The 27,853-nt window shown below is 45.0% G+C and overlaps 1 protein-coding gene across 1 annotated transcript; it reads left to right on the top strand.

Annotated features, from left to right (window-relative positions):
- The first annotated feature begins 2,126 nt into the window (after positions 1-2,126).
- Positions 2,127-27,853, top strand: LOC112258077 (dapper homolog 3-like). Its single transcript, XM_024432180.2, has 4 exons — positions 2,127-2,657; positions 16,238-16,367; positions 22,134-22,262; positions 26,232-27,853. The coding sequence occupies exons 1-4, from the start codon at positions 2,409-2,411 to the stop codon at positions 27,713-27,715; spliced, it is 1,992 nt and encodes a 663-aa protein (XP_024287948.2). The 5' UTR covers positions 2,127-2,408; the 3' UTR covers positions 27,716-27,853.

Consider the following 27,853-nt stretch of genomic DNA (forward strand, 5'->3'; position numbering starts at 1 on the left):
TTATCCCATAATCATGTAGGCTATACCCGCACTGTATCTGCGAGTTCGAGCTGTTGGCTATGTACCAAGACCAGAGTGGACATATTTGCTATATATAACGCAACATTTTTAGTCCCAAACCATCAGTAGAGCTGAAAATGCGATGTAAACCCTTTTAACTAGTATGTGTTATTTGGTACACGGGAAATGAACTGCAACAGTTATTTTTATGTGCACGCACAGCCATTTATCTGCAACAAGTAATTTGATGAAAACACGCCACTGGGTACAAACTGGTTGAATCAACGTTGTCTCAACGGAATTTGTCAACGTATTCTGAGGGGGAAACCTTGTGGAAAATAGATTGGATTTGAAAAAAGTAATCAACATAAACTGTTGTTTTGAGGCTGAAAGTTCAACCACAGGATTATGTCATCATGGTAACCAATTTTTACATAAACAAACCTTGTATAAAATATGTTGAATTTGTATGTTTGAAACATCATGAGATTTTCAACGTTAAATCCACTATGAGAAAAAAGAAGACGTTTGTGCAGCATCTCATACTGGAGAGTTATTGATCTACAGCTAGTGGTCTCCCATCCAGGATTTTAGCCAAGCCAACCACTTAGCTTTGATATTTGTCATTGAATACTACACATGTGCTATCCTGAGAATAATCATTGAGCGATCTCTACTGAATAACTAAATATATTCACTATTGCTATTGAAGTCATTGCAATGGGTAGGTTTAACAGAGCAAATTCAATTTGTCATATAATATATCATCAACAATACTATTTATGCCAATACAGCATTTGCAAAATTATCAACAGCTATTGGTTAAATTCAACCCAGGGTTTGGCTAAACCTTTGGTTGACTTCAAATGTAATCTACAACTTAATAATCAATATGTTGGATTCACATCTCCTTCTCAACCAAAGATCTATATTAAAGAATAGGACTATATCAAATCAAACTTTATTTAAAGTCCATTTAAAGTTTGATTTGATTTGTTCCTATTCTTTAACAATATTATATTTTATATTTGTTTGAGATGAAGACATGAATCAAACATATCAATTAGTAATTTGTAGACAAACTGGATATTCAGTTGTGTTTGGTTGTAAATGCAACCAAATATCAACGCTTGAAGGAGATGTATCTTCTGATTGGATAGTTCCATCTGTGCCACTGACTTAGTCTGGCTTTAATTCCAGTTTGTCTACAAATTAATAATTGACATGTTGGATTCATGTCTCATTAATCTAGGTTAAAGAATAGGACGAAATCAAATCAAACTTTAAATGCACTTTAAATAAAGTTTGATCTGATTTTAGTATGTCACGAAAGTGACATGGACACATTTTGATTGGACTGTATTTGTCTTCTAATGTAATCACAGAAAGCGTGTATGTTCAAGATAGCATGCAAATGTCACCGGTCTGTGGAGATCTTTACATTTGCTATAATAATCTGCGCTGAATCTTGAACAGCATTGTTCACTTACACTATGTATTTTTAATGTAATCACAAATGCATTAGTTTGTGTTAATAGATGATGCACAGATATTGTAAGTTGTTGTATAAATACGCAATAGGCCTATCTGATACAAAGTAGTCCATGAATGTTGTTGTGCTTTTAAATGGTTGAAAGCGTAGTGATAACACATTGAGAATTCAACAAACGTCTGGCTGTCTTTTTGAATGGGTGAATAAAAGGTTGAAGTCTCATTGATCAACATCTCAACCCAATATAATCAAAATATCCACGTTGAAATGGCATGATGTGCCCAATGGGACATCTCTGGTAGGAAAATGCGCATATTGTTTTTATGCGGATTTTAGAATATGAAAATCGCAAGAAAATCTGTCACCTATTGGATGGACACCTAGCTGGTGACTGCAATGGGTTTAGGCGAGGTAGCCAGAGAATGTGCATGGATTTTCATTGAAGGCTGGCCTGGTACAACTTGATCAACGCGGTCTGCTCCCTTGGTGTCAACTTTTACGCATTAAAATTGTCAGAGGGAATATGATGTTGCAAGCAATGGAATACTAAGGAGAGCTCAGTGTCCAATGACATCTTAAAGAGTAGAATACCTTTTGAATATTAACTATTTTGATGTTCTGGGCAACCAATGGACCCTCGGAAAAGGCCGGGCATGCTAATGTCAAATTGACAGCTGCGGAATTGGAATCCAGCAACAGCATTGAGCCAGCAGGAGGAATGGGTTCGGTTCTGGCTACAATGTTGCGCAGCTGTAACCTAACGCTTGCTGTGGCTACTTCGAATATCATGAATATCAAAGACTGAAGTAACTTTGAAATTAAATAATATATGCAGAACATTTAGCCGTACTTGGATACTAAATAGGAAGGAACGCCTGAAAAACGATCGAAGAAGAGTCAAAGAGCAAGGAGAACGATGTACGGAGCGTTTTCTTTCCCAATGACAGCGGAGCGCAGACGGAATAAGGAGCGCCTTGAGGCGAGTTTGGCCGGTATATGTGAGTTGGAGCTACTGAAACAGAGCCAGGAATGCCTAGTGCTCAGCGCCCTCTCCATCCGGGACTCTGTCCCAGGACGCCCGGCATGGGGCAACCTCCAACCGACCCGGCCTTCTCCCGACACAGCCAACTGTGCGCTGGAAGACTTGAGTTATAGGCGCCAGCCGGTAAGACTTTCGTATTTTACTTAAAATTGCATATTAAATCGATAAGAAAACATTTTCGTATCGATCTAATTCATAGTCTCTTGTTGGACATTTTTTTAATCAATTTGGTATTAGTGCGTGGTTATGCTTTTCGTGCTCTTGGAATGAAATTGGCTCATAGCCTAGTGTATCTGTGCTGAATAACAGTACCATCACAAATGTTGACCCGACACCCACATAGAGTGTGCTCAGAGCACGGGTGACCATTTAAGGCAAACTTGGTGTATTCTGCGCTTGTGTTTTTTCATTCCATTGTCTATTGACGCTGTTTCGAAAAATATGTTCACCTGGCTATATTTTAGATATCAAGTCTTGTTTTGAAAAGGTCGGTCCGTGCCCACCATCATACTGTAGCATCGACCCTGAAGGTTGTTCATAGTTTCGGGGATAATCTTAGTGTCCACCATTGGTTGGGACACCTGTCAATTATTTATCTAGCCTACTCGGTAATAATCCTATGATGAACTATAATATCTCCATATCTTTTATTGTGTTTTACAATTCGTATTTATCTTTCTGATTATTATTTATTTAGGCCTATTGCAGGTTATCTCCTGGCTGCTTTTTTAAGAGACATTGGCCGAATTCTAAGAATTACCTAGGCTTAATTAGGTATGCCTAAAACACATGTTAAAATATTTTTAGAAGTTAAGATATTTGTGCAGTCATTGCACAGGCAGTTGTTCATTGACCAAGCAATGTTGCCTGGCTACCCAGACTCCTTGCTCTAGAAATACACTGCCATGCCCATGGATATTAGTTTATTCTCAGCAATAACTCTTGATCTGACTACCTTCCCTACCCTTCACCAAATGAGAACACATTCGGGGCCATCTGATTGGTCCAGAAACCGATGGGTTGGGCCAGAGCCAGAATACATGTAGGTAAAGTGGCCGTTTGAAAATTATCCTTGCTATCAAGGATCCTTGGGACATCCCTACCCCATTGAAGTTGAAATGTAAAATGGTAAGGGTTAAGGTTTCGAGTTTGGTTCTCTGTGGCTCAGTTGGTAGAGCATGGCACATACAACTCCAGGATGGTAGGTTTCGCGACCCACTGAGGCCACCAATATGGAAAATGTATACATTCATGACTGTTAATCGTTTTGGCTAATAGTGTCAGCTAAATAGCATATATTATAGGTAAGGGTTATAGTTAAGGTCAGGGTGAGGGTAGGGGTTAATGTTAGGGTTTAGGGTAGGGACTTCCCAAAGATTCCGGATAGCATTGGCCGTTAGAAAATTCATAATTAGCTTTGATACTCTGATTGGTTAGAGACGATCCAATCGCTGATGACTTTGTACAAGCCCCTCTTGCTCCTTGTCACCATAAAAGTGTTGGGAAGATCAGCTCTTTTTACTGACTCTTGAAATTTTCGACTCGTTCAGTCAAAAGAATGAATCTTTCGACTCATTTAGTTCATTTGAGTCAGCAATGCCCAGAGCACACAGGACCCCCTACCGGCCAACGATGAACTGAAAACTCGAAAAACCGAAAGAGTCTACAAGCCTCTCGTTTACATGTCCTTCACCATAGGGGGCTTATTGGAGCCGTCCTTTGTGACGGAGACTTGTAAACATGGGCTTTAAACTATTTACATTTGATTGCTAGTCATACAACAAATATACTTTTTTTTTTGGACATTTGAAACGAGTTCTGGTTGTGGCCGCAACCGGACTAGATTGTGAACGACTCTTGGCGGAGTGCATTGCTTGTCTGCCGTGAGGGTGATGAGCACAATATTGTCCGTGGACTTCAGCCACCCAAATGGTTCGTTCTCGAGTTCCAGTTTGTTGAGCAGAGGCCGTCTATGTTTTGGTTCTACAAAGCGGTGTCTATAATAACATTCAACATTCAATTAATTGCATTCATTCTTGCACCACGCGATCAACTATCAGTCTGTTTCTTCTCTCTGCTGCCGGCAGCATGATCTATTTTCCCATCGTGCAGGTGAAATGAACAACTTAAATTAAACGGGTCACTCAGAAAAACAAATCATGACTCTCGAATCAGCAAAAAGAGTAGTTAAAAAAAGAACAAATCGTTCATGAACTGCACATCAATACATCACAAACGACTTCAATGGATTGCAGTCTCAGACTAAAGTATGTTGCAAATGACAGAGCAGGGGAAGAATTTGCTGTGAGTTGTCAGGCTACAAGTGCTGTACTTGATGCAAGTGTTGCTATCGCCTCATCATGGTCTTGGGTGGTCTCCATAAAGCATGGATTACAATAGCATTGGTAAACAAACAAGACATGTGCAAATTTTGCATAAAGTATTATTTTCACCATTGATTAAATTGGTGATATGGGGATAACCTGGACATGGCTTAGAAAATTTGCCACGAGCTACTAAAATAAGAACCATATATATATATATTTTACCCCCCTTTTTCTCCCCAACTTCGTGGAATCCAATTGTTAGTAGCTACTATTTTGTCTCATCGCTACAACTCCCGTACGGGCTCGGGAGAGACAAAGGTCGAAAGTCATGCGTCCTCCGAGACACATCCCAACCAAGCCGCACTGCTTCTTAACACAGCGCGCATCCAACCAGGAAGCCAGCCACACCAATGTGTCGGAGGAAACACCGTGCACCCGGCGACCTTGGTTAGCGTGCACTGCGCCCAGCCCGCCACAGGAGTCGCTGGTGCACGATATCCCTACCGGCCAAACACTTCCTAACCCGGACGACGCTAGGCCAATTGTGCGATGCCCCACGGACCTCCTGGTCGCGGCCGGTTAGGGTGCAGCTAGCGCTGCAGTGCCCTTAAATGAACCACTGCGCCACCCTGAACCATATATTTTATGTTAAATACAATTTGCTTGCCACAGCAATGAACTATCTCGCTGCCTATAAATAGCATCTTAAAAATTGCCTCCAGCATCAAGCGAGAAATTGTATGTGAATGTAATCTAAATGGTTTCCTTGCCTTTTAGCTTTCCATCTAATATAGACTGAAAAACGACACGCATGACTTGCACACAACCCTTATATAGAGGTCACTTTAAATCTCTGTCTCTCTCTCAGTCGCTTCGGGACACTGTGTGAAGAATAGCCACAGATTAACTGGAATATTGATAGGCCATTGCTCTTGTGTTGTTCATTTTGCATCGTTCGGTGCCCCGGGTGGTCGAGGTTTGCGCGTTTTAGACCATTCCATTGGTCCACATAGTGAGTCATGCAAAACAAACTCACTCAATGATCACCTTGTGGGCAATTTGGTTTTGCGCTAATGCTTGAAATATTTTTTGAAGGATTGTCTTTGTGGGTTTTAAACAATAAATCCTTCAAAATGTTCATTATGTGGACTATCCAGTATGACTATCTGATGATTTTATATGACTATTTCTACATAAAAGAAAGATATTGGGCCATGCCGTTTCGGGTCCCAGATTAAGCCTAATCCTAAAAAGCATGTTCACCGGAGATTCTCAATTTTAAGTCATTTTTGTCCAATGCTTAATCAGCGCAGCACAAGTTATTCCTGGCCCACAATATATGTACCAAGCAAAAAATCATCAATCACTATTTCTCCAAATGGTTTCCTACATGTTACAAATTCATCATTGGGAGCAGATCTCCAATGGAGGAGCTATTCATTAAGTTACGTATAGGTCAATCAATAGGGAATAAGGATTTTGCCATCTGACCTCCTCCCCACATAAAGGGCTGTGCATCCCAAATGGCACCTTATTCGCTATATAGTGCACTAATTCTGACCAGAACATATGGGGCTCTGGTCAAAAGTAGAATGTAAGGCATAGGGTGTTATTTGGGACACATCCAAGCTGACCCATTGCAGATAGCCTGCTCTTAGACCAGACCTCACATCTGCCTGATTCATAACCAAACAGTGCTTGATTCTCCTTCTGTAGTGTGATAAAGATAAGGCAATAACCAGGGCCAGGTGTAAGGGACTGCTGTGTGTTTGTTTGTGTGACTGTGTGTGTGGGCATGTGTCTGTGTGTGTCACAGGAGAAAGTTGAGTGTGTGTGAGGAAGATGCTGCCATGTGGTTAAGGTTGGAGGTGTGTGTGTGTGCGTGCCATGTGCGTATGAGTTTGTGTGTGTGTGCGTGTGTATTTGTGCGTGAGCAGACCCTCCAGGTTTATTCCTGAGGCAGTGGTGCTGACAGCCATCTTAAAACAGACAACAGCTGGGAAATCACATATGGTCCCCATTTCAGAGGAAAAGTGTGTGTTTGTGTGTGTGCTTAAAAGAGAAAACGGATGAATGTGTTTGTGTGTGTATATGGAGGGGGGATTGGAGGACAGATTGTGTGTATTGTATTTGTGATATCTAATCAGTGCTGCTGTGTGATATCAATGTATGTGTGGGAATGTTATTCAAATAATATGTTTGTGTGTGTGTGTGTGGGCACACGCGTGTGTGTGAATGTGCATGTGTTTGTCCTCCCATTAGCAGGCTGTACTGTAAGCCCCCCCATGGAGCCTCTTGCAGCTGTGTGGCCATGTGTCACCGGAGCTTCTCATATTGTGACACTCACACTCTACTCTAATGTTTAATGTGTGTGTGTTGGTGGGTGTGTGTGTTTGCGTAGCCTGTGTGTGTTTTGTGTGTGTTTCATGCCTAGCTGTGTTGGGTAAACATTGTGGAGTGTCAAGCGAGTGTGTGTACAGAATCAAAGCAGTAGAGCGAGAGAGAGAGAAGGGGGGTTGTTGTCACTTCTCTCTTGTTGTGGGGTCTCTAGACACACTCTGGAGTGAAGTTTCCCCTAGGTACACATCTATGATCAGATTCCCCTCCCCAATCCTAAACATAACCATTAGTGTCTATGGACAACTTCACCCTACTCCCTCTACACACAGTTCCAGGGATGAGGGGAGTGGGTAGAAGCTCCAAACCACTGACGTAGGGTCAGATCTTTTTCCATTCCCCTAATGGTTTGTATAAGGGAGTAATCTGATCCCAAATCTATGGCTAATGACAACCTTGACCTCGAACCCCCCACCATCTCCAACCTCCTGAAAAGAACCCCCATGTTGGCTTGAGGTGAAAATACGTGCAACACAATTATGGATCTCCTCTATCACCACCACCACCACCCCCCAGCTCCACGGAGGCCGACTACCAACCTCAATCGCCAGCTTCAGGGCTCCCTGCTAGGCTTCGCTGAGCAGCAGGCTGCCTTCCCTCCCCTGCTGGGAGTTGGAGGATAAAGCAGGGGCATAATTAGCCGTACTCAGTGCTGAGAGAAGCTGTTAGCGGTTGTTAGCAGTGAGCCGCGATGCAGGCTGTTAATAATTGATGGAAACAAAAGGTTTAATTGCACAGGAATCCTGCCTGAAGAGAGACATAAGTGGAAGGCGGAATGAGAAGTGTGTGTGGACTCGAATGGAACATGCTTGTGGGTGTATTGTAGCTGGATAGAAAGGGATAGGAAGTTGTAATGTATTATAGTGCTGGTGTCTGTCTGTTAGGGTGAGTGTTTTGTTTGGGGAGTGTGAAAGGGAGAAAAAGGGATAGGAGAGGGCTGAATAATTGATTAAGGGAGATGGAGATGCTTGTGGAGATTGATTTAGTGTTCCTCTAAGGGGATTGCTGTGTGACTTGCCTTCAATCTCTCTCACTCAGTCGCTCCTCCGAACTCTCTCTTTCTCTCCTTCTTTCTCTCAATTCAATTTCAATTTAAGGGGCTTTATTGGCATGGGAAACATATCTCCTTTTTTCTCTCCTGTCCTTTTCCCCTCAATTTCTTTTTCTCTTTTTCTCTCCCTCTCTATCCCACTTATGGAGAAGGCACCTCACTTTGTTGCCGTGACAACGCTAGGGGTGTTACGTCATTGGGTTTACCTAACAAGCTTAAGGCGGTGTCCCAAATGGCATCCTATTCCCTTTATAGTGCACTACTTTTGACCAGGGCCTATGGGGAATATGGTGCCATTTGGGATGCACAGTTAGAGTTGATTTTACTTTGGGTGCTTCCAGCAGGCCCTTTGGGGGCCCCCGTCATCAGCAAACACAAACACACCACTGTGATTTGACCTGTCAGAGGGCCCTGCACAAAGGCAGCGTGGCCTCCCGCGTACTCACACACACTACACTGCTCCACACCGCACCACACCACAGCACACTGCACAGTGTGGGGGCTTCTGTTTGAGCTGGATGGTTTTGTGCCCTCCAGTGTGGTCTGTATGCACGTGCGTGTGATTGAGCGAGAGTGTGTGAATGCGGGTGTGTGCACACTATTGAACAACTCACAAAGCAAAAAAGTCTATACAGTTAAGCACAATGTGACTTCATTCAGCTGCACCACTCTGGAAACTCTGTGTGCTCGTCCCCAATGGTACCATATTCCCTATATAGTCCACTCCTTTTGACCAGGGCCCATAGTAACCCAGCAATATAATACTTTATTAAAGGATAAACCCACTCCAAAACGATATTTTGGTATTTTGTTCATTAGTCCACACACTGTTGATACAATCCCAAAATGTTTTGATTGTCAGCAGTCAAGTTTTCAAGATATTTTACATTCAAGAAGCAATGTGAAGCAACTTCCCACATCATCAAGATGATGCCGAACTAGAGGAAATATGGGAAGGTTCGAGGCCCTCAGGAGAGGTACTAGGAGTTAGGCTAGACTCCCAGAACTTGCAAGGAGAATGCATCTAGATTTAATCACTTTTTAAAGATGGCTTGAATCATTTAGACTAGGGAGATGAAATGTATGTGAGGAAGGGGAGGGGGAGAGAAAGACGCTTTACTGTAACTCAAGGCAATTGCTGTTTATTAATATGTTTTAGATTATGAGCCTTTTCAGCGTTAATAATGATGGTATTGGGAAACAAAGGTTCTAACGCTGAACTTAGCTTTAAGATTATTTTGGGAAACCGGTCCCAAAGCTACTTACAGGCGCAATTAGGGTTAAGTGCATTGCTCAAGGGCACATTGACCAATTTTTCGCACAGTCGGCTAAGGGATTTGAACCAGCGACTTTTCAGTTATTAAACTAACGCTCTTAACCGCAAGACTACCACAGCCTTGTGCGTGTGGGGTGCGTGCGTGCGAGAATTACCTGAGTTAATGTCATGCATGCGCTGGATAAAAGGACCTGTGTGTGGGTTTAGGAGCAACTCATTTTAGACCGCATCGGTTCAATAGGCACTTTCTTCCTTTATACACACATACACCTCACAGCCTCTATGTGTAATCCCTAAGATCAAACCTCTGTAAACCCTATACAGGTCAAACTACAAAGGCTCTGGTCCTACGTATATCCTCGGATTAACACTCCAAGTGCACCAGTCAACTCCACTTACAATCCATTTAGTTCACATGGAGAATAGGGAAGTGTTCCCCGGCTCTAGCAGGCTTTTGTTCCAGCCCAGAACTATCTGTCGTAGTACTAAATCAAATCAAATTGTACTTGTCACATGTGCCAAATACAACAGGTGTAGACCTTACTGTGAAATGCTAACTTACGAGCCCCTAACTGACAGAGCAGTTAAAAAAAATATGGATAAGAGATAAAAGTAACAAGTAATTAAAGAGGAGCAGTAAAATATACAGGGGGGTTCCGGTACATAGTCAATGTGCAGGGGCACTGGTTAGTTGAGGTAGTATGTAAATGTAGGTAGAGTTAATTAAAGTGACTATGCTTAGATGACAACAGAGAGTGGCAGAGGTGTGGAGAGGGGAGGGGGGCAATGTGAATAGTCTGGGTAGCCATTTGACTAGATGTTCAGGAGTCTTATGGCTTGGGGGTAGAAGCTGTTTAGAAGCCTCTTGGACCTAGACATGGTGCTCCGGTACCGCTTGCTGTGTGGTAGCAGAGAGAACAGTCTATAACTAGGGTGGCTGGAGTCTTTGACAATTTTCAGGGCCTTCCTCTGACACCGCCTGGTATAGAGGTCCTGGATGGCAGGAAGCTTGGCCCCAGTGATGTATTGTGGAGTGCAATAGAGACTTCATCATCTGTGGATCTGTTGGGGCATATGCAAATTGGAGTGGGTCTAGGGTTTCTGGGATGATGGTGTTGATGTGAGCCATGACCAGCCTTTCAAAGCACTTCATGGCTACAAACATGAGTGCTACGGGTCGGTAGTCATTTAGGCAGGTTACCTTAGTGTTCTTGGTCACAGGGACTATGATGGTCTGCTTAAAACATGCTGGTATTATAGACTCGGACAGAGAGAGGTTGAAAATGTCAGTGAAGACACTTGCTAATTGGTCAGCGCATGCAATCAGTACACGTTCTGGTAATCCGTCTGGCACTGCGGCCTTGTGAATGTTGATCTGTCTAAAGGTCTTACTCACATCGGCTGCGGAGAGTGTGATCACACAGTCTTCCGGTACAGCTGGTGCTCTCATACCATGTTTCAGGGTTATTTGCCTCGAAGCTAGCATAGAAGTAGTTTAGCTCATCCGGTAGGCTTGTGTCACTGGGCAGCTCTCGGCTGTGCTTCCCTTTGTAGTCTGTAATGGTTTGCAGGCCCTGCCACATCCGACAAGCATCAGAGCCAGTGTAGAACTTTAAAAAATATATATATATTTCACCTTTATTTAACCAGGTAGGCAAGTTGAGAACAAGTTCTCATTTACAATTGCGACCTGGCCAAGATAAAGCAAAGTAGTTCGACACATACAACGACACAGAGTTACACATGGAGTAAAATAAACATACAGTCAATAATACAGTATAAACAAGTCTATATACGATGTGAGCAAATGAGGTGAGATAAGGGAGGTAAAGGCAAAAAAAGGCCATGGTGGCAAAGTAAATACAATATAGCAAGTAAAACACTGGAATGGTAGATTTTCAGTGGAAGAATGTGCAAAGTAGAAATAAAAATAATGGGGTGCAAAGGAGCAAAATAAATAAATGAATAAAATAAATACAGTAGGGAAAGAGGTAGTTGTTTGGGCTAAATTATAGGTGGGCTATGTACAGGTGCAGTAATCTGTGAGCTGCTCTGACAGTTGGTGCTTAAAGCTAGTGAGGGAGATAAGTGTTTCCAGTTTCAGAGATTTTTGTAGTTCGTTCCAGTCATTGGCTGCAGAGATCTGGAAGGAGAGGCGGCCAAAGAAAGAATTGGTTTTGGGGGTGACCAGAGAGATATACCTGCTGGAGCGCGTGCTACAGGTGGGTGATGCTATGGTGACCAGCGAGCTGGGATAAGGGGGGACTTTACCTAGCAGGGTCTTGTAGATGACATGGAGCCAGTGGGTTTGGCGACGAGTATGAAGCGAGGGCCAGCCAACGAGAGTGTACAGGTCGCAATTGTGGGTAGTATATGGGGCTTTGGTGACAAAACGGATTGCACTGTGATAGACTGCATCCAATTTGTTGAGTATGGTATTGGAGGCTATTTTGTAAATGACATCGCCAAAGTCGAGGATTGGTAGGATGGTCAGTTTTACAAGGGTATGTTTGGCAGCATGAGTGAAGGATGCTTTGTTGCGAAATAGGAAGCCAATTCTAGATTTAACTTTGTATTGGAGATGTTTGATGTGGGTCTGGAAGGAGAGTTTACAGTCTAACCAGACACCTAGGTAATTTGTAGTTGTCCACGTATTCTAAGTCCGAGCCGTCCAGAGTAGTGATGTTGGACAGGTGGGCAGGTGCAGGCAGCGATCGGTTGAAGAGCATGCATTTAGTTTTACTTGTATTTAAGAGCAATTGGAGGCCACGGAAGCAGAGTTGTATGGCATTGAAGCTCGCCTGGAGGGTTGTTAACACAGTGGCCAAAGTACGACTCGATCTTAGTCCTGTATTGATGCTTTGCCTGTTTGATGGTTCGTCGGAGGGCATAGCGGGATTTCTTATAAGCTTCCGGGCTAGAGACCCTCTCCTTGAAAGTGGCCGCTCTAGCCTTTAGCTCAGTGCGGATGCTGCCTCTAATCCATGGTTTCTGGTTGGGGTATGTACGTATGGTCACTGTGGGGACAACGTCATTGATGCACTTATTGATGAAGTCAATGACAGATGTGGTGTCTTGGAGTCTGTGCTAGCAAAACAGTCCTGAAGCTTAGCATCTGCTTCATCTGACCACTTTTTTATTGATCTAGTCACTGGTGCTTCCTGCTTTAATTTTTGATTGTAAACAGGAATCAAGAGGATGGAATTATGGTCAGATTTGCCAAATGGAGGGCAAGTGAGAGCTTTGAATGCATCTCTGTGTGTTGAGTATAGGTGGTCCAGAGTTATTTTCCCTCTGGTTGCACATTTAACATGTTGATAGAAATTAGGTAAAATTGATTTAAGTTTCCCTGCATTTAAGTCCCCAGCTACTCGGAGCACCGCCTGTGGGTGAGCGTTTTCTTTTTTTGCTTATGGCGGAATACAGCTCATTCAATACTTTCTTGGTGCCAGCCTCTGACTGTGATGGTATGTAAACAGCTACAAAGAATATAGATGAGAACTCTCTCGGTAGGTAATGTGGTCTGCAGCTTATCATGAGAAACTCTAACTCGGGCGAGCAATGGCTCGAAACTTCCTTAGATATCGTGCACCACCTGTTGTTTACAAAAATACATATACCGCCTCCCCTTGTCTTACCAGACGCCACTGTTCTATCCTGCCAGTACATCGTATAACCAGCTGGCTGTATGTTGATATTGTCGTCGTTCAGCCACGACTCTGTGAAGCATAAGATGTTACAGTTTTTAATGTCCCGTTGGTAGTTTAATCTTCCCAATACCTCATCCATTTTATTGTCCAAAGATTGCATGTTTGCGAGCAGAATTGAGGGGTGTGGGGGTTTATTTGATCGCCTACTACTCCTCAGAAGGCAGCCCGCCCTCCGGCCTCTCTTTCTCCGCCGCCTCTTCACGCAGATCACTGGGGTCGGGGCCTGTTCCCGAGGGAGTTGTATGTCCTCTGCCTCGGTCTCGTCGAAGTCGTGAAAAAAGAAAAAGGATTCCGCTAGTCTGTGGTGAGTAATCGCAGTCCTCATGTCCAGAAGTTATTATCGGTTATAAGTGACGGTAGTTGCAACATTATGCACAAAAATAGTACAAAGTTAAGTTACAAACAACGCAGATAAACAAACAAAAAAACACAATCGGTTGGGGGCACGTAAAACATCTGACTTCTGCTCCGGCGTCATTATTACCCTGATAACCCTCAAATTAGTTAGTGTTCATCAATCACCCTCTCTAACTCTTGTGTTCATCAATCACCCACTCTAACATCTTTACCCTCCCACTTATTTTCCCTCCTCCTCCTCCTCCTCCTCCACTTTAGCAGTTAGAATTCCTCTGAGCACAAAACCTGACTCAGTCTTACCAGAGAGAGAAATGGTGGAGGGGTAGTGAGAGACTGACATCGCAGGGTGGTATGTTTGCATCCCTTGTTCCCCCCCTCTTCCCTGAGGTTGTTGGACCACCCCTGCCCCTGACTGGAGTGGCGGGGCCTGCTCCTTGTCCGATGAATCGCTCCACTGTGGAACCCTGGAGGGGAGAGGGGAAGGGGGAAAGGACAGGCCACTAGGGTTATAGGAAGGGGGTGACAGTTTTGGAGCTGACATTTTGTCAGAGTGATTGACACATGGATTTAACAGAAAAAAATCTCTCTATTTAATGCTGTCTTGATCTCTCTCTCTTTCAATTGAATTCAAAAAACCTTATTGATTTAGAAAGTTAGAGCCCTTACATTGTCAAAGCAAACATAAAACAAGGATGGTTGGGTAAGACAGGATGATCTTTCTCTCTTCTCTCTCTCATCTGTTTCTCCTTCTCTCTATTTACATCTCTCTCCTCTCTCTCTCCCCAACTCTTCCTCTCTTCCTCCATTTCAGCCTCTACCCTTTCCTCTTGCCCTTCTTTCCAGTAAGTTCCCCATGTTTAGCTGGATGGATCAGCATGCCTGTGTTTTCACCCCACAGCTCCCCTGCTTTTATATGGTACTTTTTACTGGGTGAGAAATACCTGATTCAAACAGGGATGCCCAGTTCGTTCTCAGCTGCACTGTGGAAACCTTCCCCACTTCATCAGATGTTTGACTCCCCTGGCGAGTCTAACAGCTGTGTGTGTGTGTTGTGTGTGTTGGGTTCTAAAATGTGTGCAAGTGTGGGTTTGCGTTTCACATGTACAATGTGTGCAGGTGTGTGTTGTCAGTGTCAGCTTGTATGCCCACATACACCTGACATCAGCATAATTCCCCCTCTCTTTCTCCTCTGTATAAATTATGGCACATTATCTCTGCCATATTACCCAGCAGGCTTTTCTGCCTTCTCAGCTGGTGGAACCATGCCGATGTTATGAGCCAGCAGTGTGTTTGTGTGTGTGTGTGTGTGTGATTCAGCAGTGATTAAAACCTTGCTCCCACTATCTCCTCTCAGACATTCCTAGAAAAAGTAAGTCATCTCCCAATGCTGAATTTGTATTTTTATCCCTCACCTGAACCAACAAGATGTGTATAAGCTGTCTTTCAGAACAATCCTAAAGCGATATATTAACTGATTAGAACAAGTTAAGTGCTAGAAATCAGCTCTTTACTGTTCAATGTGTATATGGAAACTTTTAGATTTGGTCTCAGATCATGGTAAGCATGTAAGGTTGGAGAAATCATCTTACTCTGTACACATATAGGGTTGAGTTGTGTCCTTCATTTGCCCTCTCTCACTCTATCTACCCCCTCTCTCTTTTTCTCTCTTTCTCCCTCGCTTCCCTGCTATGAGCATTTCGGTAAATGGACGCTCGATTGGTTGATTGATTATGCAATTTATTTATTGATTGAGTAAGAGATGCTCAAGGTTTGCCCCCTATAATGCTTCACTAAGAGATTTGAGAGTGGTTGTCTTGTATTTTACTCCCCCCTCTCTCCCTCTCCCTCTTCTCTCTCTCTCTGGTTCTCCTTGTGTCTGTAATATATTCGGTACTGCTGTGCCGCTCATGGGGCGAAGGCTGAGGCCTGTTGTTTTGACAGTTTTAACCTCCTCCAAAGCCGATGCTGTTCCCATCCTTCACCAACCATTTGTTTGAGAGATTTGGCAGAGGCTTTGTGTGTGTGTGTGTGTGTGTGTGTGTGTGTGTGTGTGTGTGTGTGTGTGTGTGTGTGTGTGTGTGTGTGTGTGTGTGCCCGTGTGTGTGCCCGTGTGTGTGTGTGTGTGCCCGTGTGTGTGTGCATGCGCAACCGTGTATGTATATCCTTGTATCTCAGTGTATATCTGCCTGTGGGGGGAATGACGTGTTACTATTCCACTGTCATTGTTCATTATATATTGTCACATAGGTGCAGTGAAATGTTGTTTTACAGGGTCAGCCATAGTAGTACAGCACCCCTGGAGCAAATTATGGTTAGGTGCCTTGCTCAAGGGCCCATCATCTTTTCACCTCGGCTCAGGTATTCAAACCAGCTACCTTTCGGTGACAGGCCCAACACTCTATCCGCTAGGCTACCTGCCGCGTGTTGTAATAGCAGTCTGTAAATGTGAAGGTTGTTTGCGATCTGGCATTGTCTCTGGCTTTGTTTCTGACCCTGGGAGATGAGACCGTGTGTGCGTGTGTGTGTGTGTAGAACATCCAAATACAGTCTCTAACCCTGATTCTATTTCTCTCTTTGTGTTCCAGAACAGTCTACAGTGTAGTCCTTGGGGTCTGATGGCATCTCTGGAGCAGCAGGTTGGAGAGCTGAGGGTTAATACAGCGGATAACGCAGTGGAGCCCCTGACTGACATGGTGGACAATCGGCCCCGCTCAGGTAACATAACACTACACAAATTGGACCCTTGAGTATGGTTGCAAAATTCCCAGGTTTTCCAGATATCACGGTTTCAAGATTCCTGGAACAGGGAGCAAGCAGGAAATCTGGGAATCCTCCAACTGGGATTTCTGGAAAACCTGTGATGGTAAAGTTACCAGAATTTGGCAAACTTTTCCGTAAGCCATTTGTTCAATCTATCATCTTTCTGCTAAACAAAACACAGCCAGTGTCGGTAGTATGACAGAAAGTGTCAATTATGTGATCTACTATGTGTAACGGGGGTGGTTGCGTGATGAGTATCCTTACCCAAGACCAGAAGACTTGTGTTAGCTCCTATAAGCTAAACTACAGGACTGTTTTGCTATCACAGACTGGAACATGTTCCAGGATTCTTCCGATGGCATTGAGGAGTACACCACATCAGTCACTGGCTTTAAGTGCATCAATAAGTGCATCGAGAACGTTGTCCCCACAGTCTCTGTACGTACGTACCCAAACCAGAAGCCATGGATTACAGGCAACATTCACACTGAGCTAAAGGGCAGAGCTTCCACTTTCAAGGTGCGGGACTCTAACCCGGAAGCTTACAAGAAATCCTACCATGCGCTGCGATGAACCATCAAACAGGCAAAGTGTCAATATAGGGCTGAGATTGAATCATACTACACCGGCTCCGACGCTCGTCTATTGTGGCAGGGCTTGCAAACTATTACAGACTACAAAGGGAAGCACAGTCGGGAGCTGCCCAGTGACACGAGCCTACCAGATGAGCTAAATCACTTCAATGCTCGCTTCGAGGCAAGCAACACTGAGGCATGCATGAGAGCATCAGCTGTTCCGGACGACTGTGTGATCACGCCCTCCGTAGCCAACGTGAGTAAGACCTTTAAACAGGTCAACATACACAAGGCTGGGGGGCCAGATGGATTACCAGGATGTGTGTTCCGGGCATGTGCTGACCAACTGGCAGGTGTCTTCACTGATATTTTCAACATGTCCCTGATTGAGTTTGTAATACCTACATGTAACAAGCAGACCACCATAGTCCCTCTGCCCAATAACACAAAGGCAACCTGCCTAAATGACTTCAGACCCGTAGCACTCACGTCTGTAGCCATGAAGTGCTTTGAAAGGATGGTAATGACTCACATCAACACCATTATCCCAGAAACCCTAGACCCACTCCAATTTACATACCGCCCAAACAGATCCACAGATGATGCGATCTCTACTGCACTCCACACTGCAGTTTCCCACCTGGACAAAAGGAACACTTATGTGAGAATGCTATTCATTGACTACAGCTCAGCGTTCAACACCATAGTACCCTCAAAGCTCATCACTAAGCTAAGGATCCTGGGACTAAACACCTCCCTCTGCAACTGGATCCTGGACATCCTGACAGGCCGCCCCCAGGTGGTGAGGGTAGGTAGCAACACATCACGCTGATCCTTAACACTGGAGCTCCCCAGGGGTGCATGCTCAGTCCCCTTCTGTACTCCCTGTTCACCCACGACTGCATGGCCAGGCACGACTCCAACACCATCATTAACTTTGCAGATGACACAACAGGGGTAGGCCTGATCACTGACAATGATGAGACAGCCTATAGGGAGGAGGTCAGAGACCTAGCCGGGAGGTGCCAGGAAACTACAGTGGACAACAGGAAAAGGAGGACCGAGTATGCCCCCATTCTCATCGACGAGGCTGTAGTGGAGTAGGTTGAGAGCATTAAGTTCCTTGGTGTCCACATCACCAACAAACTAGAATGGTCCAAACACACCAAGACAGTCGTGAAGAGGGCACGACAAAGCCTATTCCCCTTCAGGAAACTAAAAAGTTTTGGCATGGCTCCTGAGATCATCAAAAGGTTTTAGAGCTGCAACATCGAGAGCATCCTGACTGGTTGCATCACTGCCTGGTACGGCAATTGCTCGGCCTCCAACCGCAAGGCACTACAGAGGGTAGTGCGTACGGCCCAGTACATCACTGGGGCTAAGCCGCCTTCTATCCAGGAACTCTACACCAGGCGGTTTCAGAGGAAGGCCCTAAAAATTGTCAAAGACCCCAGTCATAGACTTTTCTCTCTAATACCGCATGGCAAGCGGTACCGGAGTGCCAAGTCTAGGACAAAAAGGCTTCTCAACAGTTTTTACCCCCAAGCCATAAGACTCCTGAACAGGTATCAAATGGCTACCCGGACTATCTGCATTGTGTGCCCCCACCTAACCCCTCTTTACACTGCTGCTACTCTCTGTTTATCATATATGCACAGTCACTTTAACTATACATTCATGTACATATGTACATACTTCCTCAATCGGCCCGACCACCCAGTGCTCCGCATATTGGCTAACCGGGCTATCTACATTGTGTCCCGCCACCAGCCACCCACCACCTGCCAACCCCTCTTTACGCTACTGCTACTCTCTGGTCATCATATATGCATAGTCACTTTAACCATATCTACATGTACATGCTACCCCAATCAGCCTGACTAACCAGTGTCTGTATGTAGCCTCGCTACTTTTATAGCCTCGCTACTGTATATAGCCTGTCTTTTTACTGTTGTTTTATTTCTTTACCTACCTATTGTTCACCTAGTACCTTTTTTGCACTATTGGTTAGAGCCTGTAAGTAAGCATTTCACTGTAAGGTCTACACCTGTTGTATTCGGCGCACGTGACAAATAAACTTTGATTTGATAAGCTAATGCCTAGTCTTTAGCTCAGTGGGCTAACACAATCTTGTAGTGAGCAGGACACCCAGCTTCCAAACCAGTCTGTCACATATGCATGGTAGTGAGTAAGTAAGTCAAGGTACTATTCACACATAGCAGGGATAGGCCTAACCATGAGCCTGCTCTAGTTCCAACCCTCCATGCTCTAGTTCCATCTGAGCACGTCACCATCTGATGCTGAGGCAGAGAGAGAGATTACCAAGGCCCATCTAGTTTCTGTCCTCGGCTCAGAGGCTGACATCATTATATGAGGTGGTTTGGTAGCCTGGCAGCAACAAAAGCAGGCAGACACGTCTGCTCTATTTTAGAATGGTAACTTAAATTACCCCACAGTGGGCCTATTACTGCTCCATATAGCTATCTCACCCCTATCTCACCTCTAACTCACCTCACTCTTACTGTATAGTACTGTATATTTCACAATAGTCCTTTTGGAGCAGTGGCGGTCGGTGTCGTTTAAGATGAGGGAGGACGATAATAATTGTTCTGACCATGGCCTTATTTCTATTACAGCATATTGGTTGACTGTCATTCATATTCCATTCACCCAGCTCAATGTAACATTGATTGGTTTTAGCTACTACATGAAACTCAAATTTTCCATTTACCCATCCTAAGGGTACTACAACCTAGCCTATGAATGGCATGTTGCAACTTAGGTGCACAGGTAGCGAGAAATTTGAGTAATCAAGGTGACAGACAGTGAGTGACACATTCAATACCGCCTTGCACACTCTTGCCTGCATCTAGCTGATCTAGGGTGTGATAATTCATCAAAGGTTTCAAACTAGAGTTTCTATTGGAAAAATGCAGGTATGTTTATCCCCATTTCGTTCTGTTTGCTTCCGTGTAAGAATGTTTTTCAACAGAATCAGTGGTATGAATACACCCATGATCAAACGCAAACACAATTCACTGTCACAGTGGCCACATACAAACATCCTGATCACTTTGATCATTGTAGCTATAATCTTTCTCGCATTTATGCACTCTCCTCCTCTCATCTTTTCCCTGGCTTGGACTTCAGTGCACAACACATCAGCTGTCTGTAACCAGGCGAAAAAACCTTTCCAAGCCAAACCTTCATATCATAACCGCTAACTGCTACACAGCCTACATCATTATCACCATTATTAGCTAAAGTCAAAGTCAACATAGCTACTCGTAGTAAACCCGCTACAATCATGCAGTACAGTCAGTAAGCAGTGTTAGCAGTTACATGGGTGAGCTGCGGGTGGCAATAAATTAATAAAACCAAAAGCTTACCTTGACTTGGAAGAGTTCCAGTGTTGGATAGCCATAGCGATCTAGCTAGCATCCCTCTCTGTTTGAGACGGGTGTTTGAGTAGGCTAAACTAGCTAGCTGTTTTCGCTAGCTAAGTGAAAGTGAAAAAAACACAACGAAATATCTCTCTCCCTCTCTCTTTTGAAGAAATTCATTTGTTCAAAACTGTTCAACTATTGTCTTTCTCTCTCTTTGAGTCAGCTATTCACCACATTTTATGCACTGCGGTGCTAGCTAACAGTAGCTTATGCTTTCAGCACTAGATTCATTCTCTTATCCTTTGATTGGGTGTACACCATAATCAGTTCATGCTGCAAGAGCTCTGATAGGTTGGAGGGCGTCCTCCGGAAGTTGCCATAATTACTGTGTAAGTCTATGGAAGGGCGTGAGAACTATGAGCCTCCTAGGTTTTGTATTGAAGTCAATGTACCCAGAGGATGATGGAAACTAGCTGTCCTCCGGCAATAACATGGTGCTACCCTACAGAATGCTGCTGAGGCTACTGTAGACCTTCATTGCAAAACAATGTGTTTTAATCTATTATTTGGTGATGTGAGTGTGTTTAGTATAGTTTTATCTATAAAGGATAACTTTTTAAATATTTCACTATTTTTATTTTTATGAAATTCACTGAGGACGATGGTTCTCCCCTTCCTCCTCTGAGAAGCCTCCACTGATATTGAGGGACTGTCTAGGGCTGCGCTGCTTGTGTTCTTTGTGAATCAAAGCAGGAAACAGTTCCAAAGCCCACATCAAGTTGATAAATGCATTCAGTTTTCCGAGGGAGCATTTTTGCTGAGAGTTTAAAAGGACTTGGCTTGAAGAGCTGTAAGCCGTCCAACGAAAATGTACTTTCAGCTCCAGCCGAAGATGCCAGGAGTATAAAATCCACGGCTAATATTGGGTCAATTACCTCAAAGTATGCACAGCCGGCTGGCGATTTGTAGATTGAGGATGGCACATTGAAAAACACTTTGAGAAGCCTTGAGAGTTTAAAAAAGGAAACATTGAGAGGCATCAAATGCTTTGAGGAATGCGTAAATGACTAACCTGCCGTTCACTTTCAACATGGAAAAACTTTGGGATACAAGGCCGCAGTATATCTGCTAACAGTCCTGTCTTCATAACTGAATGTTCATCAGCTATAGTCACACACAAATAAATGCTGTGTGAGTCTTTTGAGTGGGGTTACTCTTTTGATCCAGACCTGACTACCAGCTCAAATCTCTGTTGTCGCTATTTCTGGGACCCAAATTTATATCTTGAGAAAGACAATAATAAACAAAAAAGGAAAAGCTCACTAAAAAGATTACAATTCAATCTATAGAGAGGCCAATATAAGATGGACCCACCCGCCTACAGCTGACAAAGTTTCAAAAGTGGTAGATACAAATGAAAATGGCAGGTTCTTTCTTTTCGAATCAGTTAGTGTTCCGGTTCATAAGAAAAGTAAACAATACAATGTATGCATACCCAATAACTGTAGAAACAACCATCCACAGGAACTACAGACTGTTGCACTTGCATACCAGTACTCCCAAATCGTCATTTGGCTGAGACGTGACTGGTATTGGCCCTGTGTGGCTCAGTTGGTAAGAGCATGGAGGTAGCAAAGTTAAGGCTGTGTTGGTTAATTTCCCGCAGGGACCTCATACACATACGAAAAATGTATGCGTTCACTCTACTGTACGTCGCTTCAGATAAAGACATCTGTTAAATTGTATACATGTGTGTGCAGGATTCTATGAGCTGAGTGAGCACCTGTCTCCTATGGGTCTGTCTGATTCCTCTGGGTTTGGAGAGCCCTCCCCCAGCACTGCCCGAGCCATCCGCATGGTCTACGCCAACGACAGGCCCAAATCAGCCGGTAAGTGACGACACACGCACACACACACACACACACACCAGTGGAGGCTGCTGAGGGGAGGACGGCTCATAATAATGGCTGGAATGGAGCAAATGGAATAGCATCAAACACATGTTTGATATAGTTGATACTGTTCAGCGTCTGCCATTACCACAAGCCCGTACTCCCCAATTAAGGTGGCACCAACCTCCTGTGACAAACACACCATGCAAATGCAGTACAATCAATATAGCCTACAGGCATACCTAAGCGAAGAATTCAATGGATTTTATTAGTGTTTTTTATTCAGTTTCAATAACGTCACAGTTGCTCAGCAAAGGCATTTACCCAGATATAGAGCAATATCCATTTATATTCTTGGGCATCTGTTTGATTAGGTCAGACCGCATAGTTACTAAATGTATATTAGTCCACATAGACAGTACAAGATGGCAACAATGATGCCAACAATGATGCCAAGCTGGCACTAAGTCCCCCACAGAGCAGCGGCCAGCAGAAGCACATTAGAGCCAGACGCCATCAGACTCAATCAGCGCTCCCAAATAGCCCAGACTATAACGAGTTCTGGACGCGCGGCAAAACAAACACAAACCCATTTCTTTGGGTTGCATTAAAGCGAAGGACCTATACTAATGGATTCTCTTCTACTTGAGTTCCCCTCCGTAATTGGCTTCTAGCTATTAGATTAGGAAGATGTGCTCTTAAAGGTACACATGTTTAAGTTGTATAGTATTGCATTGTACTTTTATTTTCTGGACAATGCACTCCAATATCAAAGTTTGGCAGATGTTTTGTCAAGAAACCAGGCATGGGATGTGGACATATCTGTATCTTGGCATGAGACTACTTTTGAGGTCTGAACAAACTTTGGTTTTGGAGTGTAACGTCCATTTAAAATCAGTGGCTGCATCCCACATGGCATCCTATTTCCAATATAGTACATTAAACAGGGAATAGGGTACTATTTGGGACACAATGTTTTGTATAAGGGACTTGTAAAAAAAGGGGACATCTTGTGCCCAGTGACATAGATGAATGAGGGGACTGGTTGTGCTGGTGGAGGGGTGAAAGGAGAGTCGGCTTGTTCTGGCTTTGATGTGTAATTGCATCAGTGGACAGTCCTGCCGTGATTATGTAGAGGCCTTGATTATAGTCATGGGATTTAGACATGGCTGCCGTGTGCATACTCTGTCGGAGAGAGAAAACAGAAAGAGAAAAAGACCCACTGTACCATGTTAGAGACGCACACACACACACACACACACACACACACACACACACACACACACACACACACACACACACACACACACACACACACACACACACACACACACACACACACACACACACACACACACACACACACACACACACACACACACACACACACACACACACACACACACAATGCCAGACATAAATCAGGATACAGGAGACAGTAATATGTTAAAGTGCAGGTTAGTTGGTCTGGCCTTGACTGTGGCTAGCTGATGTTACTTAAAGGAATGCTTCCCAGTGGGAAACAGGCAGACTAGCTTAGGGAAGACAGAGGTTGTGTCCCAAAATGGCACCCAATACCCTTTTATAGTGCATTACTTTAGTTTGACATAGAGTTGAGTAGAGCCCCGGTGTCCTACCTCAGCTGTTTATTCTATCTGTGTGTAAGGAGGATTCAACAGAACACTGTGTCTGTGCTGCTACGGGCTCTGTTGAAAAGTAGTGCACTCGTTAAGTGATAATGCCCTAGAAGCCGTGGTTTGGAGGATATATTGGCACGCGTGTGTTGTTAGACCCGGGATGAAGTCGAGGGCATTTTATACAACAGTATACCAACATATTAAAATAATGATTGACATATTTTCATTAAAAACTTGATTTTGATTAATTTATTCATGGTATTTTCTTCCTTCCATGAAACATAGTCATCAACACAATTTAGGGTTGCTACCCAAGGCGGCTGGTCATTTTGGTTCGATTGGCATTGCTGCCAGCCAAGCCATCTGGTTGTTCATTCTATTGGCATCGTTGACAGCCAAGCCGACTGCTCATTAGTTCTGTGCGTTCTATGCCAAGCTAGCCTAGGCCCTAGCTATCTAAGCTAAATGGCTGTAGCAGATATTTTTAAAAAAAACTTTCATTTGAAAAAAAAAAAAAAAACTTTCATTTGAACTGATTTTCCTCAATGAAACAATACCTTCACGTTGTTATCCCCGCAGCTGAGCGAGCTAGCTAGTTAATGTATGTTACTATGACAACCAGACCAACTTGTTGTTTGTCTTGTCCGTACACTTCCTATGATGAGGTGGAAATCAAAATGTTAACAATGTTGCAAAGGTCAGAGAAGCAGTCAGCAAGGTTTATGTACATTTCCGCTGTTGAAAAACAAATGTTAGGCTTAAAGAAATGGGAAATAATGTCCAGATGCTTTTACATTTTAATTTTTTTTTTTTTTACAGTGGATGAGCTCATAGGACAGTAGATTGCGCAATGAGATGGAACAGTAAATCGGCATTCCACCATCATAGCCGGTGGTAGTTGTGAAATAATGTAATGCGGTTTTAACCCATCAGCATCCAGGATTAGACCCACCCGTTGTATAAATAGGGAATACATGCGATAAAGAGATCAGTCAAACACGACCACAACAATGGAAATGCCATGGAAACGTGTGGGGGAAAGAATCCCGATTCTCATCATTTTCCCCCCCACAAACATTAACCAACATTAAGGCTATTGTTTATGTGTGTATTTCACCAATCAACTGCATTACAGTTACAAACGACTTTGACTACCAACACCAATTTATGTATGCTAGCTATGCTACCAGCTTATTCGAACAGGAGTTAGCATAGCAGTCACTTCTTCTAAACCTGAAAAGGTTATTCTAAATGTTAGGCAGCGAAAACAGCCAAATATTATATCCAAATCGGAGTTGAGTTACCACATTGTGGACCTGCTACGATACATCAATCATGACTGATATCCATATTTGTTGAATGTGCGCCAATCCGTGTCCTTCTTCTATACCCCACGGTCTGCGTTCCTTCGACCTCTTTACCGCATCTATGGGGTGCCTTTTAGAACACAGCCTGTGTTCTGTCTGTAACCGTTGGCCACAATAAGCAGTGTCCGGTGTTTCTGCAGCTGTGTGTATTGTACTCACAGCTAGGGCTACGTCCATGGTCCCTGGTGTATGTTTGCTCATTCACATTAGTGGGTTTGTTTACCTACTTCCCACGACCTACCCTGTTTTTTTTTTTTAAATGTTCCAAGAAGGTTATTCAGCAGTCCACATAGGAGAACCCTTTTTTTGGTTCCAGGTAGGACCCTTTTTGGTTCTAGGGAGATCACAATTGACCGGTTGGTGACGACTATGAGGACACTCGAAGAACCGTTTTAGGTTCTAGATAGCACCTTCTTTCTCTGAAGAGTGTAAATTGAATTTAATTAAATACATTTTCTTAATCCCACGTGGGGAATTTGGATTTGTCACCAGCAAGACACATACAGCAACAACATACACATGCATACATTGGATACACATAGACAGAGCACTGATGGCTGGTGAAACAAGCACAACCCATGACATCCTTGTATTATTGTATTAGTCCCTTGGCTTAGCCAGCACCCATGTTTTGCAAATAGTGACAAATTTGGTCAAATTCATCTGGGATAAGGGTTAAGTCTCAGTTGTGGTTCGAAACATTTGTTTACCTGCAGGGTTAGGTGACAAAGCTGGTGACAAATCAGGTGACAAAGCTGATTTTTAATTTTTTTTTACAGATGCTCTCGTTCCTTTCCATAGTGCGCCAACAACCATTGATTTGTGCGTTTTTGACAGTGATTACAAAATCACGCTTTAGACGCAGCCTTAGCCTATGTCTGTGGGGTTCTCTCTATTGCTGTGTCACAATCCCAAATCTTTTTGTGTCTGATTATAACCGTGTTACTGGTTCTGTTTTCCAGGGGAATTCTTCGGGGCCAATCGGGACAGACAGCCAGAATCCGGGACCCGCCCCACAATCCCCCGCTCGTTCTCAGCCCCCTACCCCACCCTGGAGGGCATCGCCGAAGGGGCTAGCGAAGGGGAGGGGGAAGACGAGGCCTGGCCCTGGGACACCAGCAAGGGGCCTGGAGGAGTGGTGGAGCTGGGGGGAGATACTGTGGAGGGGGAGCCCACGGAGGAGGACTACCGCCAGGCCCAGCGTGTGGAGACCTACATCCTGGGTTTGATCCAGCGACGTGCCCTGCCCCTCCGGCCCTGCAAGCCCCGCACCAGCCTGGGTCTGCACGAGGCCCGCACCGCCATCACCGTGGCCCGCCAAAACAGCGTTTGCCGCAAGGAACCCGATCCTCGGCCAGCCACTGACTCCATCCCTGACCATCACTCCCACTCCAATCCCCACCACGCCACTGCTGCGGTTTCCCCCAGCAGTTACGAGCGTCCCCCTCCATCCTGGGCCTGCCGCAGCCTGGACCAGGAGCCTTTTGCAGTCATGGCGCTGGTCCCTGAGGACCCCCCTCACCATCACCACCAGCACCCCCACCCCCACTACCCCCAATCCAGGCGGACCCCCTGGCCAACACCTGCTCTGCCTCCCTGGACTACCCCTGCGGTGAAGCTCCATCCCAGGAACCTAGCAGCAGTGAACCTGACTCACCCCAGCAATTCCACAATGGCTACCCGGCCCTGCCCCCATCGCGCTTGGCTCCCCCGCCAGACGAGCAGTTGGTCAATGCCCAGTATATCCCTGCCCAACCATTCCGGGCCACCACCACCAGAGCCTCTGCACACTCCCACAAGGGGCCCAAACCCAGCCGGGGCACCTATTATCCAGAGAGAGGCTCCCAACAGCAGCCGGCCCCACAGCAGCTGCAGCCGGCCAAGTCTAGAGCCGCTGCCAAGAAGTGTCGCTTCAGTGAAGAGAGGGAAAGGGAGAAGGAGAGAGAGAAAGAAAGAGACAGGGAGAGAGAGAGGGACAGGGACAGGGAGCGAGAGATGGAGCGGCCGGGAGGCTCCAAGAAGCCAGGAAGACGGGCCTGCAGGTCCCAGTCAGAGAACAGTCTCAATGGGCAGAGGGGGGTCCCTGAACGCAAGTACAACACGGTGGAGAGAGACGGGGGAGGGTCAGGGAGCAGCCGCGGGAGCCAGTCCAAGGGGAAGAGGCCCCAGCCGGGCAGCGCCGGCTACCGCCGCTGGCGCTCCACCCTGGATCTCAGCCAGGACGAAGCCGAGCAGCCTCCACAGCCAACCCCAATGCCCCCAGCCGACCATGGCTCCAGGCGCATCCGCAAACCCAGGCCCCCACCTTACACCTATGTCAACCCCCTGCCCCATCATCATCCCCACCACCCCCATCTGGAGTACCTGGACCGGGATCGTACATACCTGTGTCGGCCCGAGGAGGGCTACACGCACCCGGGGCAGGGTGAGTCTGAGTCGAGTCTGAGTGAAGCCGACACGCCAGCTTCCAGCTCGCTGTCCAGCGATTCAGACGAGAGCGGCGGTCTGGTGTGGCCCCAGCAGCTGCCCCCTCAGCTCTCCTCCCCCACGCTGCCCTCCGCCCCGGCTGGGGCCCCCCTGCAGC

This window comes from Oncorhynchus tshawytscha, linkage group LG09 (assembly GCF_018296145.1).
Source record: "Oncorhynchus tshawytscha isolate Ot180627B linkage group LG09, Otsh_v2.0, whole genome shotgun sequence".
Lineage (NCBI taxonomy): Eukaryota > Metazoa > Chordata > Actinopteri > Salmoniformes > Salmonidae > Oncorhynchus > Oncorhynchus tshawytscha.

Excerpts from the sequence above, each read along its gene's own strand:
- LOC112258077 (XM_024432180.2), top strand. The coding sequence starts at position 2,409 with ATGTACGGAGCGTTTTCTTTCCCAATGACAGCGGAGCGCAGACGGAAT. Across the intron at positions 2,658-16,237 it reads TGAGTTATAGGCGCCAGCCG|AACAGTCTACAGTGTAGTCC; the intron begins GTAAGACTTTCG and ends TTTGTGTTCCAG. Across the intron at positions 22,263-26,231 it reads CGACAGGCCCAAATCAGCCG|GGGAATTCTTCGGGGCCAAT; the intron begins GTAAGTGACGAC and ends TCTGTTTTCCAG.